Here is an 18,263-nt window from a genome sequence, read left to right as displayed (position 1 = left end):
TTGTATTCTCTAAACTTCGCACTTTGATCTGATATTCGACACAACAACAAGAGCAGTCATTATTATCATTTTTTCTTCAAACAGGAACTTCTTTTGCTCAGCATGGAAGTTTTATTTATTTTGCAAACGTTTTGGTGCAGGTAGTAAAAAAGGGAAATTACTCTGTAATTCATGCTAGGGGACTTAATTTGCTTTAAACTGATCTTTCTCATCTTAAACATGACATTTTGAAATTATACTCAATACATAAAAAAAAAAAACTTGTGTGTTTTACTCTCAGTGTACAGGGTTTTCACTATGTTCATTCGCCCAAGTGGTCTTTTTCGGAAAATACTAAAATCAATACAAGTGGACTTTACAGATCTGTTGGCTGAGCCCTGAAGGTCATGGGCAAGAATCAATTGCGTACACATTCAAAGCATGTGTTCATATTCTTCGCGAATGCGAACGACGCCATTTTCTTTCAAGTTGTTGACCTGCCCGTTCAATCCTATATTCAATGGACAATACACGGTAACATGTGATGGAAAGTTTGAGAAGGAGACCATTAAATATTTATTCAGAGAAAGATTTGTGAACGCCTCATCACTTACTGGATTATGCCCCAAACTGCCATAAAAATATCCACAGAATCAGTCGGAATTCACAGTTAAAAATTGTAAACCATGCGAGTTAATACCCTTGAACTGATCACGATGAAACGAAAAAATTTCCAGTCTTGACTTTTCTCAAAATGAAGTCCTTTTCACTTCTTACGTCGTTTAGAAGTAGTTTTACTTGGCTCTACATCTTATTAGTTTAACAAAATACTAAATTTTCATATCAACGTTAAAACTATAAAACTAGAATGAACATAAAAGAGAAATTGAATCGACCGTGTCATACTACATTCCCGGCGGGTGTAACTAAACTTGTACATCTATCTAGATCTAGTGAAAACGGCTAAATGTTGCAGTGTGATTGCGGCGATAGCCATTAAAAAGAATTTTTTTATTGCCCATAAAGATTTTTTGAATGCCCAAGATACACCAGAATAATATGATTTAAACAGCGTTCTCACTGCGAATACCGCAACTGATTTATCGCCCTTTAAAAAAGTATTTTCAAATGTTAAATTTTAGAATATCAGTTAAGGAGCCACGATAGTGTAATGGATAAGGCAGTTTCTTCTCACTCGAACACGCGGGGTTCGAATCTGGTTAGGACCTTTTTTCTTCTTCTTTTTTTTTTTTTTTTTTTTTTTTTTTTAACACGAAGCTTTACAATAACAAATACAGAACACATTTTAACGATTAGATTTTTTTTTTTTTCTTAAGTGTATCACAAGTGAGTCTTGAAGGCCTTGCCTCTCTTGTTTGTTTTTGTTTTTTGTCGTTTTTTTGTTGTTGCTGTTTTGTTGTTGTTTTTGTTGTTGTTGTTGTTTTTTGTTTTTGTTGTTTTTTGTTTTGTTGTTGTTGTTAATTTTGGGGTTTTTGTTGGTTGGTTTGTTTTTTAAGAGTGACATTATTTTGTCTGTTTCCCATTTCGTTCGGAGGCCAAGTACAAATATGCTAAGCAACACCGGCAGACAACGATGTTTCCAGGTACTGAGGGGTGTTTTTGGCTGCTCGCCGCCTGTCTAAAAAAAAAAAAAAAAAAAAAGCTGTTGCAGTTTTGTCCATTCAGTTGACACGAAGGGCAGGTTAGAGTAATAAACATGCGAGTGGTTGTGCCATGGCTAACTGACGTCACATAGTTACCCATGTAAAACGAAATGGAACAGTTCTGGAAATGCAGAATGTCGCGTAATTTTCGTTTGTTTGGGAATTCCCATTATAATTGTTTTTTCCACAGTTCTGAAAGAACAAATAAGTGTAATAACTCGGCTGTTTGTTTATTCTCAACAGTTTTCTAGTATTGTAGGCTTTTGAGGCAGGGTGTAGCTTCCTTACTCAGGTCAATAAAATCCTCGATGTTTTTGACTTGAACATCTCATCCACTGACTGATCTTGTGGGTGAATAAGCAAGCTCTTATTCAGTGTTACCAGTGGGCCTGTTATCGATACAGATAATAGTTTCTGTTTTTCGTCAGAAATGAGCATTCGTAGAATTGAAAATTGCATGCTTTCAACATGCAGTACAATTTGCATCTGAAGCAGCCGGTATTTCACTTTTTTTTCCCCAAACACACACATATAGATCTAGATCAAATTGTGTGTGTGTGTGTGTGTGTGTGTGTGTGTGTGTGTGTGTGTGTGTGTGTGTGTGTGTGTGTGTGTGTTTTGCCGTACTATCTATTTCTTTTCTCTTCTTTTCTTAATTCATTTGTTGGATTAAGTGCATATCACAAGTGTGAGTCTTGCATGATGGCCTTGCCTCTCTTGTTTTGTTCATAAGATATATTAACGGTATCGTGTGTATTGTTCTTACTTTATGATGGTGCAATGATATTAAGTAATTATAATAATAATAATAATAATGGATACTTATATAGCACACTATCCAGAAATCTGCTCTAGGTGCTTTACAAAAACGCTTTTGTTAACATAAAACATCATATCTATGTTACATACACACACCAAAATGTGACTACACACACACACACACACACACACACACACACACACACGCTGCATACATACATTTTAACATACATGTGTATCTAACAGCTACACTAACACATACGCACACATAGGCAGGCACAAACTTACATAAACACACGCACACGCACACACAATACACATTCCTATAAGTACCAGCAATTCGAGACTTCATGTGAAAATGAGTTTATGAACTTCTGTGATGATGACTTGATATTCCCATTCAATCACGTATATCGTATAATCAAACGCATAAAATGGTGCACGCATGCACACACACGCACGCACACACACACACAGCACACACACACACACACACACACACACACACACACACACACACAAACGCGCGAGATTAACTCACAGGCCAAATTCGCCGGCTCCATGATTTCCACTTCACACAACGTTAGACCGGAAGAATTTTTTTGGATCACCACCAGTCCTGCCTGAATGTCTGGGGGAAAAAAAGGAAAAGAAAAGAAAAAAAGAAGAAAAAGATGTCTCCCCCCCCCCCCTCCCGCCCCACCCACCTCCCTCGTCCCGCCCCCCCCCTCCCCCCGCTCACTCCCAAAGACACACATGGTTCATGATATATTAAAAGCAAATAAACTTAAGACCAAGTTGCTGCTCACTTTGGCAATGGTAACAATCAACAATTCAGAGTTGGCGTCTCTGCAGATTTTAGCAAAGCACAGAAAAGTTTGTGAATAACTTCAGTGTGCTTCATATTCAAGGTGGTGTTGACGCATGCCAACTGTTCAGACATTTATAGCTAACTGTTAGCTGTTTGTGTTTTGTTTGTGGTGTACGAGTGAACTGTGTGCTGTATGACTATCTGTCCATTGTATTTATCTGTGAATAAAAACATGGAATGTTGATGTCAGTCATCTGTGGGCTTTCTGCTCCTCCGGCTTGATCAAAGCGGCCTCCTTCTCAAACTACATTCCATGCAGGGATATGAGCGAGTTTACTCTCTCCAGTATAATCCTTGGGCAAAAATTCAGTTTTATGACCCTGACCACCGCATTTTATGTTTTACTTACTATCTGGGTCTGAGCATACATATTCTCTGGACTCTCCAAGATTCAGGTTTCCGGTTTCTTCCCCACAAACTGGCGCCGATGGTCGTTGGAAGGGGGTCTCTCCTGTGTCATACAGCAAAATCCTGAAGTCCGTCAGATCCGCAGCTGAAAAGACAGCAGACCTTTCATTGTATCACTGCTTTATGTGCAAATACATGCATATATACTACGGTAAAAACGAAACAAAACAAAACCAGACAGAAATATCGACAGACTGATGGTGGGATCAATTGTATTTGTTTCGTAAAACATCTAGAGTACACTTTGGATCGTGTGCTATGTAAGTATCCATTATCATTATTATGAATTATGAACCCTTGATAATGTGTGTTGAACGCACATTTTGAAAGATGACAATGCATTCAAATTTTAGTGGTATTTTCACCAGTTTCGTGGAATGAATTGGTGCAACAAAAAGATTGCTATCCAATGATGGGAATAGTCCACCTACTTTTAAATAGCCGATGGGGTACAAAGATGAGAATAAATCATGTGAGTGAACAGTTATTTGGAGATATCGAAGGTATTTTGAGGAATGGTGCTGATGAGTGTGTTGATACTTTTGTTTTTACATTATGTGGAATGACACATAGCAGGGATAGGGTGATAGAGAAAAAGAAAAAGAAACGAACATTCCTTTGATGAAGAATGTATTACCTGAGCGGAAGGGAAGAGCGGTTATACTATTTTCCTGACAATCTATAAACTGTCAACAAAAACCCAAAATTAGTTTGATCAAGAATCAGAGCAGCAAACAGAAGCGCAGAAACAGACATGGAATTAGTTTGCAACGGTAAGATAAGATAAGATAAGAATAACTTTATTATTTCCAACTGGAGAAATTTGGTCAGGTGCATTATCACAACATAGACAAGTAAACAACATGGGGACCATAACTGTAAAAGTCAACAACAGCTTTTACGAATATTACGAAGATACAAATGTAAAAAATATCACACACACCGTTTCATACATACATCCACACACTGCAGGTAATAACTAGTATTCTTAATGTAAAAACAGAAAGAATTAAGAAACATTATTTGAATATAATTATAAACATAGCCTACTATACTGCACATTGATTATAATAGACAGATAAGAATAAAGATAAATTGCGGAAAACCGCAACCAGATAATCAGCACACAACTTCTTTTGTATATTTTATGATGTGGAAGATGCTGACCAAAAGAAAAAGAAAAAACGTTAATGCACCTGTCGCTAAAACCGAGATCATTAATAGTATCTAACATTTGAAGCTGGTAATTGTGCTGGTGTTGCACGTTGATATTATCGATGACATGCTGAAACAGGTAATGATGGCTACTCCAGACTTTGGGGGGATCTTTTTTTCTTCTTTTTTTATACTAGCTTTTTGGAAATAAATCATCCTTTACGACGGCTTGGTAAAATTATATTAACTCTCTCCATACGAACGGCGAAAGAGACGACGTTAACAGCGTTTCACCCCAGTTACCATCATCAAAATATTGCAAGCGGAAGGCTCTTATACTGAAGAGGTGAATGTTGACAAAGAATACCACAATTCTGACGACGGAAGCTAAAGGTTGGGTCATTCAGACACCCACTGGACATCCGAGGGGTCTGTGTAGAGGAGAAGAGAGGACTGGCCGTACTGAGTGAGTTAAAAGTGCCAACACATAAAAAGGGAGATGCGAGCTACGAATATAACTAAAGAGGAAGCTTTGACAAACATGATGGGAAACGCTTTTTTCTCGCATTCTGAATAAGGGCTTATTTATATCTTACTAAATGGACAGAAAGGAAGGTGAAAATTACCGAGAAGCAAACCGGATTCAGAGCAGGCTCTAGTAAGCTAGAACACGATATCAACTACTCTGTATTCTTTCATAAAATAAATATATCTTGTATACCATATTAAGTATTCAAATGTTACGTTGTTTTTGTCAGCTAAAGAAAATCGTTAAAGAAATATGTTATAGCATGCACTGAAAAATCATGCACTTGTAGCATGTGTACGAAATAAAAAGCTTCGTAGCTACTGTCTCAATTGCCCAAGAAATGGCGAACAGGGCTGTCCTCTTAACCCTCAACTATTCTCATACCTTAAACTGTCAAGCAGTGAAGAAAAGGGATCTTAAAATTGTTTGACTAGTTTTACTGCTTTTTGCCGATTGTGTAATGGTTTCTCTCTGACACAGTTGCATGACTACACAATCTGTATGTGTAAAAATGTGAATTTCCATCATATGTTTTTGCAGACTTAAGACGCAATTCCACTGTTTTACAACAAAAACAAAAAACAAAAAAACAAAAAAACAAAAAAACGAAGGTAGATATATATGAACTGACTACTGAATTAGTACAGAAAACCAAGAGAAAGAAAGAAATCCTTCAGTTGTAACATAAATAGAAAATACAAACTTTGTGCGTACTTGCAGATCAATCTTGGCTGGCGTTTGGGCATTGTGTCTAAAGAGAGAAACAGACAGACAGACAGACCAGGCAGAGACATATATATATATATATATATATATAGAGAGAGAGAGAGAGAGAGAGAGAGAGAGAGAAGACAAGACAAGACAAGACAAAATCTTTATTAGTGACAGAGAGAGAGAGAGAGAGAGAGAGTAGTTAACATGGTCGGCCATGGCTGAATAATCCAATCCTTGAGGAACATTCTCTTTTTTGCAGACCTCGCTTCAGAAAGCTGAGAAAATTGAAACGCGCGCGTGTGTGTGTGGGTGTGTGTGTGTCTGTCTGTCTGTCTGTCTGTATGTGTGCGTGAGAGAGAGAGTTGGGGGAGGAAGAGCCAGACAGGCACCCAGTGAGCACAGGAAGGGGGAGGGGGAGGGAGGGAGGTAACGTGAAAACAAAAAGGAAGACTGACACTTAAGTGCGTGGACACAGAGGAAGATGAATGACCGGGAAGTGAGCGGACAAACGAAGAGGAAGGCAGTGACATACACTGACCACAGAATGACCAGGCAGTAAGCGGATAAACAAAGAGGAAGAGAGTGACAGACACTGACCACAGAATGACCAAGTAGTGAGTGGACAAAGAGGAAGACAGTGACAGTCACTGACCACAGAATGACCAGGTAGTGAGTGGACAAAGAGGAAGACAGCGACAGACACTGACCACAGAATGACCAGGTAGTGAGTGGACAAAGAGGAAGACAATGACAGCCACTGACCACAGAATGACCAGGTAGTGAGTGGACAAAGAGGAAGACAGCGACAGACACTAACCACAGAATCACCAGGTAGTGAGTGGACAAAGAGGAAGACAATGACTGACACTGACCACAGAATGACCAGGTAGTGAGTGGGCAAAGGGGAAGACAGTGACAGACACTGACCACAGAATGACCAGGTAGTGAGTGGACAAAGAGGAAGACAATGACTGACACTGACCACAGAATGACCAGGTAGTGAGTGGACAAAGAGGGAGACAGTGACAGACACTGACCACAGAATGACCAGGTAGTGAGCGAACAAAGAGGAAAACAGTGACAGACACTGACCACAGAATCACCAGGTAGTGAGCGGATAAACAAAGAGGAAGAGAGTGACAGACACTGACCACAGAATGACCAGGTAGTCAGCGGACAAAGAGGAAGACAGTGACAGACACTGACCACAGAATGACCAGGTAGTAAGTGGACAAAGAGGAAGACAGTGACAGACACTGACCACAGAATGACCAGGTAGTAAGTGGACAAAGAGGAAGACAGTGACAGACACTGACCACAGAATGACCAGGTAGTCAGCGGACAAAGAGGAAGACAATGACAGACACTGACCACAGAATGACCAGGTAGTGAGTGGACAAAGAGGAAGACAGTGACAGTCACTGATCACAGAATGACCAGGTAGTGAGTGGACAAAGAGGAAGACAATGACAGACACTGACCACAGAATGACCAGGTAGTGAGTGGACAAAGAGGAAGAGAGTGACAGACACTGACCACAGAATGACCAGGTAGTGAGTGGACAAAGAGGAAGACAGTGACAGTCACTGACCACAGAATGACCAGGTAGTGAGTGGACAAAGAGGAAGACAGCGACAGACACTAACCACAGAATGACCAGGTAGTGAGTGGACAAAGAGGAAGACAATGACAGCCACTGACCACAGAATGACCAGGTAGTGAGTGGACAAAGAGGAAGACAGTGACAGACACTGACCACAGAATGACCAGGTAGTGAGTGGACAAAGAGGAAGACAATGACTGACACTGACCACAGAATGACCAGGTAGTGAGTGGACAAAGAGGAAGACAGTGACAGACACTGACCACAGAATGACCAGGTAGTGAGCGGATAAACAAAGAGGAAGAGAGTGACAGACACTGACCACAGAATGACCAGGTAGTCAGCGGACAAAAAGGAAGACAGTGACAGACACTGACCACAGAATGACCAGGTAGTGAGCGGACAAAGAGGAAGACAGTGACTGACACTGACCACAGAATGACCAGGTAGTGAGTGGACAAAGAGGAAGACAATGACTGACACTGATCACAGAATGACCAGGTAGTGAGTGGACAAACAAAGAGGAAGAGAGTGACAGACACTGACCACAGAATGACCAGGTAGTGAGTGGACAAAGAGGAAGACAATGACAGCCACTTACCACAGCAGTCATCACGATTGACGATCCTCACGGACTTGATGTCCTTCGTTTCTCCCAGATCGATCACAAGGTATGGGTTTGGTTCTTCAGGCTCAGACTGGAAACAGCCCTCACCAGCCGATGGATATCCGTCAACTGAAAGATTGGCTGGCTTCAACTCGGTACTGCCTTTCACAACTTTGTAGTGCGGCGCTATGTTCACAAGTGCAGTGTAGCTGTTTAAATCGAATCCTCTTGTAGGCACTGAAAAAAAAAGGTAATAATTGGGACACAGACCCTGAACACAGACCTATTATCTGAAACGTAGGACGGCTCTTATCAAAAGTGGGTCTTGTTTCATAACCTACGGTTTCCATTAATTTTGTTTGTCTATGAATTTACAAGATACAGATACAAGATACAATTTCAATTGTCCACAAAACATGGATAAGTGTCATTCAGCTGCACGCACAACACAAAAACATTAAAATTTTACATACATTAAAATAATAATAATAATATGCATAAGAATACCAAGTGAAACAGACGCATCCCTTTTCCTATTCTCCCTCCATCATTCAACAACTCGCCCTCTGCTCGCCACCCAGACCCCCACCCCCCACCCCCCTCATGCGACGCTAATAGTGCATGCTCATCTAACTCAGTGTGTTCACAGCGCAAAATTTGTGTTAGAACATGGAAAAGAACAGAATATAATTCTAAGTTTAAATTTGAAATAGAGTTGATGAATATATTCATTAATCATTTATAAAGAAGTGGACAGATAAGTGATTACAGCTAAACGTATGTCACAATGAACGCATTCAATAATCTTCCAAAGCAAAATGGACACCGACATCTATTTAACTGACCAAAATGCTTCTCGTGTAAGAAGACAGCAGTAGCAAGTAGTGGTCAGACTGCGGTGAAAAACCTGCCAAGACATTTTAATGATACAAAAACGTGACAAAATGATGCAGTCTCAGTACTTCGGGGATGCGGTCAAAAGTGGTCAGCAGTGGCCATAGACCTGGGTGAACACTGATCTTAGGGTAGGCCAATACTAACCTGGGAAAATAAAGACCCTGAAAACATAATTAGACCTGACTGAAAGTAAAAGACCTGGGTCATCACAGACCTAAGCGTTTCACAAAAATATGATTCGTTAATGCGAAACGACCGGGGGAAAAAAATCTTTGATAAAACTGCCAAAGCTTTTGCAGAAAGGTTTCTGAAAACTGACGCTATTTTCTTTTGTGGGGGGATCTCGATGTGTGCGTGCGTGTGCATGCGTGCGTGCGTGTGTGTGTGTGTGTGCGCGCGCGCGTATGGCGTATGTGTATGTGTGCGTACGGCGTGCGTGTATGTTATACACTCCGAGAAACCATGCTCGCTATAGACAAGACTGTGAGATGGCTGGAATCGACGAACCGAGGGCAAACGCACCACACTAGTATTGTGCCTTTGGCACCAACTACCCGCTGTACAACGAAATAGTTGCCGAAAAGGCCAACCTAGAACGTGCAGTAGAAAAACAACTTGAAATAAATGACCCGGCCAGCCAGGGACCGTTCAGCATGATGCCGAATCCTGCAAGAAAGCCCTAACCTCAGGCACTATCATCCAAATCTCGCTGCCATTAATGTATAAAATAATAATAGCAATAACGTTTTAAAAAAATTGAAGTAGAAAAGCATCGCCGAGAACCATACTCACGTGGGACGGAATGTGAACACGGTAATCAAGATAAGTAATTGAGACAAGTCAAAGAGAAATGAACCACTTTTCTACTGTAATTCCCGAGTGCAGCATGCACTTAGCATGCACTAAAAAGAACCCACGGTATCAAAAGGGTTGTCCCTGGCAAAATTCAGTAGAAAATTTACCTCGATAGGAAAAACAAACAAAAACTGCACACAGGAAAAAACAACAACAACAAACAAACAAAAATGGGTGACAGCCCGAATTTCGCACAAAGAAATCTGTTGTGACAAAAAAGAGAAATACGAATACAAATACGAAATCAATAAACTGAAATTTGAACCGCAAGATTAATTCAACATGTTTCCAAGGTTTCTTGGACTGTAGTCTTCCCTCTCTGCATTGAATATGCTTATTGGAATTAGCGGGGTAGGGAGGGAGTGGGGGAACATCCACCATCAGTGTGTGTGTGTGTGTGTGTGTGTGTGTGTGTGTGTGCGCGTGCGTGCGTGAGTGAGTGAGTGAGTGTGCGCGCGCGTGCGTGCGTGATTTCCTCTACTTCAGAACCACCTCGATCTCTCGCAGCACAGAAATGCAGAAGCGTGCTTGGTTCGTCGTTGAGCTACTGAGTCGTCTCTCTCTAAACTGGATATGTTTGTCTGTACCTTGTATACAACACGATTTTCACGGCCAACATAGGATTGGGTCTGAGCTTTTCGGACATCCACGTACCCACTGCATAGACGTATGCAAGAGAACAGATCTATGCGGCCAATGACTGAATTTTAAAAAAAATATATATATATATATTTATTTATATATATACATATATATTATACATATACATATGTGTGTGCGCATCCACGCATTGATTTCCTTACCTGCCGAGTTCACAAGAAGTAAACGAATTTAAAACATGTTCATGTCTGGGTTACTTTGTCCTTTCCTCTCCCTATGCCCCATCTCCCCTCCCCCTCCCTTCCATCGACTTCTATAGTTTCATTCAAAGATTCAGAAACAGACAGCAAGCGTTACCATTAATGACGACTTGCTGTGTTTTACAGTTTAAAACCTCACAAAGGGAACTCTACGCCATGCACTCACTCCTTCCCCACAGTTCACGCAGCTAGCAACCAAATATAAACAGCAGTTATCTCCAAACATCTTTGCCAAGTCATCACGAGAGAGAGAGAGAGGGGGGGGGGGGGGTCGGGGGGCACCAGCTCCCTCAGTTCAATGTTCCTCCAAATTTTCTCTCAGCCAGGTCTGTTACCCCCCGGTCTGTATTCCCACAGGTCTACGTTCCCCCAGGTCTGTGTTCCCCCAGTGCTGACCGCTGTTGAAGTATTCAGACGGTATCATGTTGCCACATCTGCGCATTATGTCTAAGGTGTTTGAGCTCTGCTGACCACTACCGACCTCTCCTGACCACTAGTTAAGCTTGCACCACTTTGTATGCAATATTGGGGCGTCTTCGCAGGATTTGACCAAAATGTTGTTCTCCCGAACCAATCAAACACATACACACACACACGCACGCGCGCGCGCGCGCGCACACACACACACACACACACACACACACACGCGCACACACACACACACACACACACACACACACACACACACACACACAATGCCCCAGCTCATTATTCAAAACAGTCTCGTGAGTTTAATTTTGCGCATAAAAGGTTGACTGCACAGGGTGCACAATAGTGGGAACAGTGGCTCACGACATGACCTTCCCAACACACATATACTCGCATTAACAAGCCCTGGGGGCTTGAGGGAGAAGCACACACATCGGAAAACAAGAGAGGCAAGGCCTTCAAGACTCACTTGTGATAAATTAAGTCCCCTAGCATTAATTACAGAGTAATTTCCCTTTTTTACTATCTGCACCAAAACGTTTGCAAAATAAATAAAAATTCCATGCTTAGCAAAAGAAGTTCCTGTTTGAACAAAAAATGATAATAATGACTCCTCTTGTTGTTGGGTCAGAATATCAGATCAAAGTGCCAAGTTTAGAGAATACAAAAAATATAAATATAACAGTAAATGCAGTTTGCATATAATTAGGCTTCATTATTAATTTCTTTGTGCCCATCCCAGGGGTGCAATATTGTTTTAAACAAGATGACTGGAAATAACTGAATTTTTCCTATTTTTATGCCAAATTTGATGTCAACTGACAAAGTATTTGCAGAGAAAATGTCAATGTTAAAGTTTAACACACACACACACACACACACACACACACACACACACACACACACACACACACACACACAACCGAACACCGGGTTAAAACATAGACTCACTTTGTTTACACAAGTGAATCAAAAATCGAAAATGTGGCAGATGTAGACATGACACGACACAGACGGCTCTGCAGGTAGTGAGCAAGAACTCGCCCAGTTTGTTTGGAAGTGGACGACACATCGACACGATATCGCATGGAAATCAGCGTCTAAAAGACAAAGTTGATGGTCAGACACACCACCACCTTAACTGTCCATGGACAGAAACTATGAACTGATCAACTGTTCACCTGTCTGGGACCCATCATCAGCAATGAAGGCACCAAACCAGAAATCCTCTCACTGGTAGCAAAGACAGTACCAGAACTGTCCGGAAACCAATATGGAAGGACGGCAACATCTCCATGAAACAAGATCAGACTTCTGCGTGTACTGGTATATCCCATCTTCCTGTATGCATACAAGACATGGACTCTCACGGCGGCATTGGAAACAAAATTAAAGCCATAGAAATGAGGTGTTATCGAAATGTATTAAACAACAGATACAATGATCACATCATCAATGAACAAGTGTGCTAGAGACCATCAAGCAGCACATTGGACCTTATGAAGGTCTGCTGACATCGGTTAAGAAAAGATAGCTAGTATGGCCACTCAACAAGATCTAATGGCCTTGCTAAAACAATCATCCAAGGAACTGCTGAGGTAGGGAAAAGGAGGGGCAGACAGAAAAAAAAACCCGATGAACTGACAGCATTGCAGAACGGACAGGAAAACCATTTACAGAGAACCAAGCTCTTCAAAGAGTTAAGAAAGACGAAGGAGAGGAAATATAAAAATCGTAAAACTATGAAATGCCGACCGACGTTGGGTGCTTAAGATAGAATCGCTCCGTTTCCAGCACACAACTTTTACCTTGATAAACACTTAGCTGATGGCAAGCAAAAATATTATTTGGATCGTTATAAGTATTGGTAACCACCTAGCCCCATCTCGCCCCACACCCCTCCACTGTCGGCATTTTCGGTTTTGTTGTGTTGCAGGAATCACTAGTGAGCCATGAAGGCGTTACCTCTTCTTTATATTGCTGTTTAATCATTCGTGTTTTAAGTTGTAAATGAATATTATTATAATGATAACAATAACAACAACAACAATAACAGGTGTGGTAGTAGTAGTAACATTATATTTTCATAAAATAAAAGCCAAATCGGATGGACATCTTTTAAACTCTTTTTCGTCGTGAATATGGTTAAAAGCCATATCAAGCATTCGTCTTTTTGATGTATAATTTTTTGATACATTGTCTGCCGTGAAGTGTCAAGCACGGCCACGAATGACACAGAAAAAACAGCTCATTGTGAATGCGCACGTGATGGGAGTTGACAAGACTGTCAAGAACACGCTTTGAAAATGAAAAATGGGCGATCGTGAAAATGCAAGACTTCGCCCCAAGACCCCGTCACGTGGGTGTCACACTTTGATTTATGACTGCATAAAAACAATGCTTAAAATAAAACAAAATAACAAATGAGATTTTTTTTTCATAATGAGAAAAAAGAGAAAAGTTAAGATGAAACAAAATAAAGCAGCAGAAAGAAGAAAGGAAAGTGGAACGAGAAAGAATAATGAATGAACACAGATTCTGCTGTTTTAGATTTTTGGCGCATGTGTGTGTTGACGTACACACAACATGAGTCAATGCAGTGGTTTTGGTTGCCTGCTTACGTCCAGTGTGTGTTTGTGTGTCTCCGTGTGTGTGTGTGTGTGTGTGTGTTGTAAATGACAATAAATTCCTTTTCTCGAAAAAATGCTACATGTAAATATCATTGGATTAAACACAGGGAAATATAAAGTATTTCCACTCATACCAATTATAGGTTGTAAATCCTCTGGGTTAATCCGGATTTTCGGATCATAAAACATTTTATTCCGTTTAGTCTTTGGTTAATTTTTACATGCGGATCCACAATATCTTATTGGGTCGTTTCGGGTTCGTTGTTGGATTGTGTACTTGAAAGATAGCCTGACATTCTATTTCTTGACCTCAGTTAAAAGAAAAAAAATTCTGAACAGAACAAAGAGAATGACACAAACTACACCAACGACATGTTTCACTGCATACGAATATTTCTAACTCTCTCCATACGAACGGCAAAAGAGACGACGCTAACAGCGTTTCACCCCAATTACCATCATCAAAATAATGCAAGTGGAAGGCTCTTATACTGAAGAGGTGAAAGTTGACAAAGAATACCACGATTCTGACGACGGAAGCTAAAGGTTGGGTCATTCAGACACCCACTGGACATCCGAGGGGTCTGTGTAGAGGAGAAGAGAGGACTGGCCGTACTGAGTGAGTTAATTAAGAGGGTACTGAATTGGCTCGAATGAACATGAAGTTTGAAGTGGACAAAAATCGACAATACTTCATCAGCCGCCTTGCCTGAAAAGTCCCTTGCTGTGGGAATCTATCTGCTTTCGTTAGGCCGCCTGGCCACTTTTCTCATTAAGTATCCGAGTGGTAAAGTCAAGAATATGGGGATAAAAGTTCGACAGATACGAACATATATCTATGAGCTGTTAGGATATTAGTGAAGTGTGGATCCGACATGGCTAAGATTGTGTAAGACAAACAAGCTTCAACAGATTTCACAATTCTTCTCTCTTTTTTTTCGATGAGCATGAAAATTAGATTTCGATCAACTTACGCAATTCACACAATGTCAGTCATTGTCTAATTGCAGTAATTCAGGAAAATGTTAGTATGAAAATATATAACTCCAACAAAAGCAGCTTTCTGATTTTTTCCCCTTTTGTGTTGCATTCTATCGAAACCCTTCCAACGTTTGAAACTTTGATCTTGATCTTTTTTGTGTGTATTAACGCGCCTCCGATACCTGACGCCGGTCATAATTTTGAGGAAAAAAAAACGGTAATATATATATATATATATATATATATATATATATATATATATATATATATATATATATAAAGAGAGAGAGAGAGAGATGTATATAAGCACTGGTAGCACCAATGGCCACAAACCACCTGCACTTTCGGTTTCGTTCTTCATAAAAATCATCATCATAGTATTTATAATAATTCAAATTTATATTGCGCTATGATGCAGGCAGAAACAAGTTCTAAACGCTATAAAAAAATCCAAAAAAAATCGAATACTATAAATGAATTGACTGAGCACATACGGTGAAGCTGAAACATTTAAAATGGTCATAAAAGCACATTCTTTAGTAGTATAAAAGCAAAATTCACAAAGCCTACAAAGTAACATACTCCCAGTGCAACAACTGTTACACTATAGTACACATACACAAAGACCATTGTAAACAACGAAGATAAGAGCAATGACAGTTAAAATGTACGCATGGTTATAATTTCTATGGGCTTAAAAGAGATTCACAAAATAGTGAAGTAAGGTACAGGATAACAAGAGGTTAAATGAGGAAACAACATCGGCAATCGGTGGTGGTATGAAAGCGATTAAGTAGTTCAAAGAAATTCATGCAAGCGAATGATTTGATCAGTGGAACAAGTAGGTATAATGCCTCGTTATCTCTCTCTCTCTCTCTCTCTCTCTCTCTCTCTCTCTCGATCGAACGACAGACATTCAGATAAATTTGTTCTGGAGCCCTTTCTTAAATGTGAGCATACAGAAGACCATAGGCTATCTCTGCCTTCTGTTATACCTACTTTTTTCAGGATAGGAATAGGTTATTTGGGGAAAGTTTCAGTTTCAAGAAGGTGTCAAATCGTGCAGACTGATCCAAATTCGCTGCATTATACCTGCTGTTAAATAAATTTTTAAAATTTTTTTAAAAAAGCAGATGCCTGACCTTCGCATAAACTCAGTGCGCTGATTAGATCGTGAGAGACTAACTTAGGTTTGTGTCAACAACAAAAAAATCATTTTTAAAAGATAATTTAACAATATTTTGTATTTTCTCAATTCTTGATGTCCAGTTGTCTTCGTTTTTTTTGTTTTTTGTTTTAAGCTCTAACACCGTTTTTTGAAGAAAATTAAAAGTATCTTCATCTTGTCTGTAATACCGAATGGTAGATGTTCTGCATGGTTGTGTTTTCCCATTTCCATTGCTTTGGTTTTCGACTGATTAAAAGAAAGACCCCCAAAACTTTGATGATTCTCTAATGATAGAAGAGGCACACATCATATCTTTCTTGTCATGAAGAAACAGTGTTGTGTAATCAGCAAACTGCTCTATTTTTGAGAATTCACTTTGTTCCTTGTTTGGTAATCTGATTCCTGTTGTGTTACCAGTGTTTCTTATCTTAATTGCCAGTAGTTCAACGGATAGTATGAAGGCTAAATGTGAAAAAGGACAGCTTGCCAAATGCCACAGGTTATTTGTATCTGTATTTGTATTTGTATTTCTTTTTTTTCTTTTTTTATCACAACAGATTTCTCTATGTGAAATTAGCGCTGCTCTCCCCAGGGATTGCGTGTCGCTATACTACAGCGCCACCCGTTTTTTGTATATTTTCCTGCGTGCAGTTTTATTTGTTTTTCCTATCGAAGTGGATTTTTCTACAGAATTTTGCCAGGAACAACCCATTCGTTGAAGTGGGTTCTTTTACGTGCGCTAAGTGCATGTTGCACACGGGACCTCGGTTTATCGTTTCATCCGAATGACTAGCGTCCAGACCACCTCTCAAGGTCTAGTGGAGGGGGAGAAAATATCGGCGGCTGAGCCGTGATTCGAACCAGCGCGCTCAGATTCTCTCGTTTCCTATGCGGACGCGTTACCTCTAGCCCATCACTCCACAGGGAATGCTTGGAAAATCCACCCATCCTCCGTGATTAACGCTGCTGAATGTATTGTTACTGAGAGTCATTATCCATTTTCTCATCTATTCGCCAAAACAGATATATATATGTGTGTGTGTGTGTCTGTGTGTGTGTGTGTGTGTGTGTGTGTGTGTACGGGCGCGCGATATCTGTAGAAATTTATCATTTGCAAAGATTATTTACACAAGTTGTTTTGATCTACTTTCGTATGTTCATGGGAGAAAAAGTTAAATGGAAGTGAGGACAAAAAACAGGCAACTGTGACTGATACTAAGGTAATCATCCGTTTAGACAAGTTGGCCGTGCTCGGAAATATTCGATCCAACCAATTAAATGCTCATTACATTACATTACATTACATTTACTTACCGATGAACTGACCACAAAAAAGTGCAGCGAAAAGGCAAATCAGATCCAGTTGTTGAATGCAAGCATGGAACCTCATTTTGGCAGATGTAGCCAGACCAGAAGTCAGGCAGTTACTGCATGGAGCAAGGTGGTGTGGTAGCCTTTTAAATCGTCCAACATGAAAATGATGATTTTTTTTTTTTTTTTTTTTTTTTATGGCGCGGCGGGGTGTGGGGCGTTGTTACAGAAAGCTAGAGAGGGATGGTGGAGAAGGGAGACGGGGGTATGGAGACAGTTGTATTCATACACTGTTTTTATTTGCATACTACACATGTAACCCATTTTTAACTGAAGCGAGGGCTTCGTAAAGTATGTAGCTTCCTGGCGAACTGGTTTTGGTTGCTCCTGTTGACTGCTGGCCCGGGGACTTTGTTCTGATTAAGTCTATAGGGTATCCTCTCTGGGTGAGAAAGTTAATTGTAAAAATTTTCTTTGCATCTGATGTCTGAGTCAGAAGGCAGGGAGCAGAGGCGACGTGCTCGGAGGACACACACACACACACACACACACACACACATGCACGCATTCACACACGCACACACACACACACACACACACACACACACACACACAAACACACACACACACTGTGTACATTACCGTCCTGTTTTGTGACATGTGACAATACTCTTTGTTTTACAACGCGTTTCTCGGTGTCACGGAACCTTGCCAGCTTTCTTTTTCACCTAGCGAAAGACGGAAACAAGCCGAAGGACCTCAAAGCGAGAGACGGGAAGGGGGAGGTCGAGGTGAGATGGTGGGGTGGAGGGAGGTGGTCGGTGAGAAGACTGAGGGGGAAAG

The 18,263-nt window shown here is 40.5% G+C and overlaps 1 protein-coding gene across 1 annotated transcript in view; it reads right to left on the bottom strand.

Annotated features, from left to right (window-relative positions):
- Window positions 1–17,499, bottom strand: part of LOC143283389 (uncharacterized) — a 32,070-nt gene extending 14,571 nt beyond the window's left edge. The window contains exons 1-4 of the mRNA XM_076589640.1: window positions 17,424–17,499; window positions 8,284–8,526; window positions 3,623–3,766; window positions 2,944–3,033 (exon numbers count right to left, since the gene is read on the bottom strand). Of these exons, the coding sequence (XP_076445755.1) occupies window positions 2,944–3,033; window positions 3,623–3,766; window positions 8,284–8,526; window positions 17,424–17,499 (553 nt within the window). The remainder of the gene's footprint in view (window positions 1–2,943; window positions 3,034–3,622; window positions 3,767–8,283; window positions 8,527–17,423) is intronic.
- Between the last annotated feature and the right edge of the window lie 764 nt (window positions 17,500–18,263).

Source organism: Babylonia areolata, chromosome 1 (assembly GCF_041734735.1).
Source record: "Babylonia areolata isolate BAREFJ2019XMU chromosome 1, ASM4173473v1, whole genome shotgun sequence".
Lineage (NCBI taxonomy): Eukaryota > Metazoa > Mollusca > Gastropoda > Neogastropoda > Buccinidae > Babylonia > Babylonia areolata.
The sequence above is the reverse complement of the archived record's forward strand: the minus strand, read 5'-3'. Positions and strand labels throughout refer to the sequence as shown.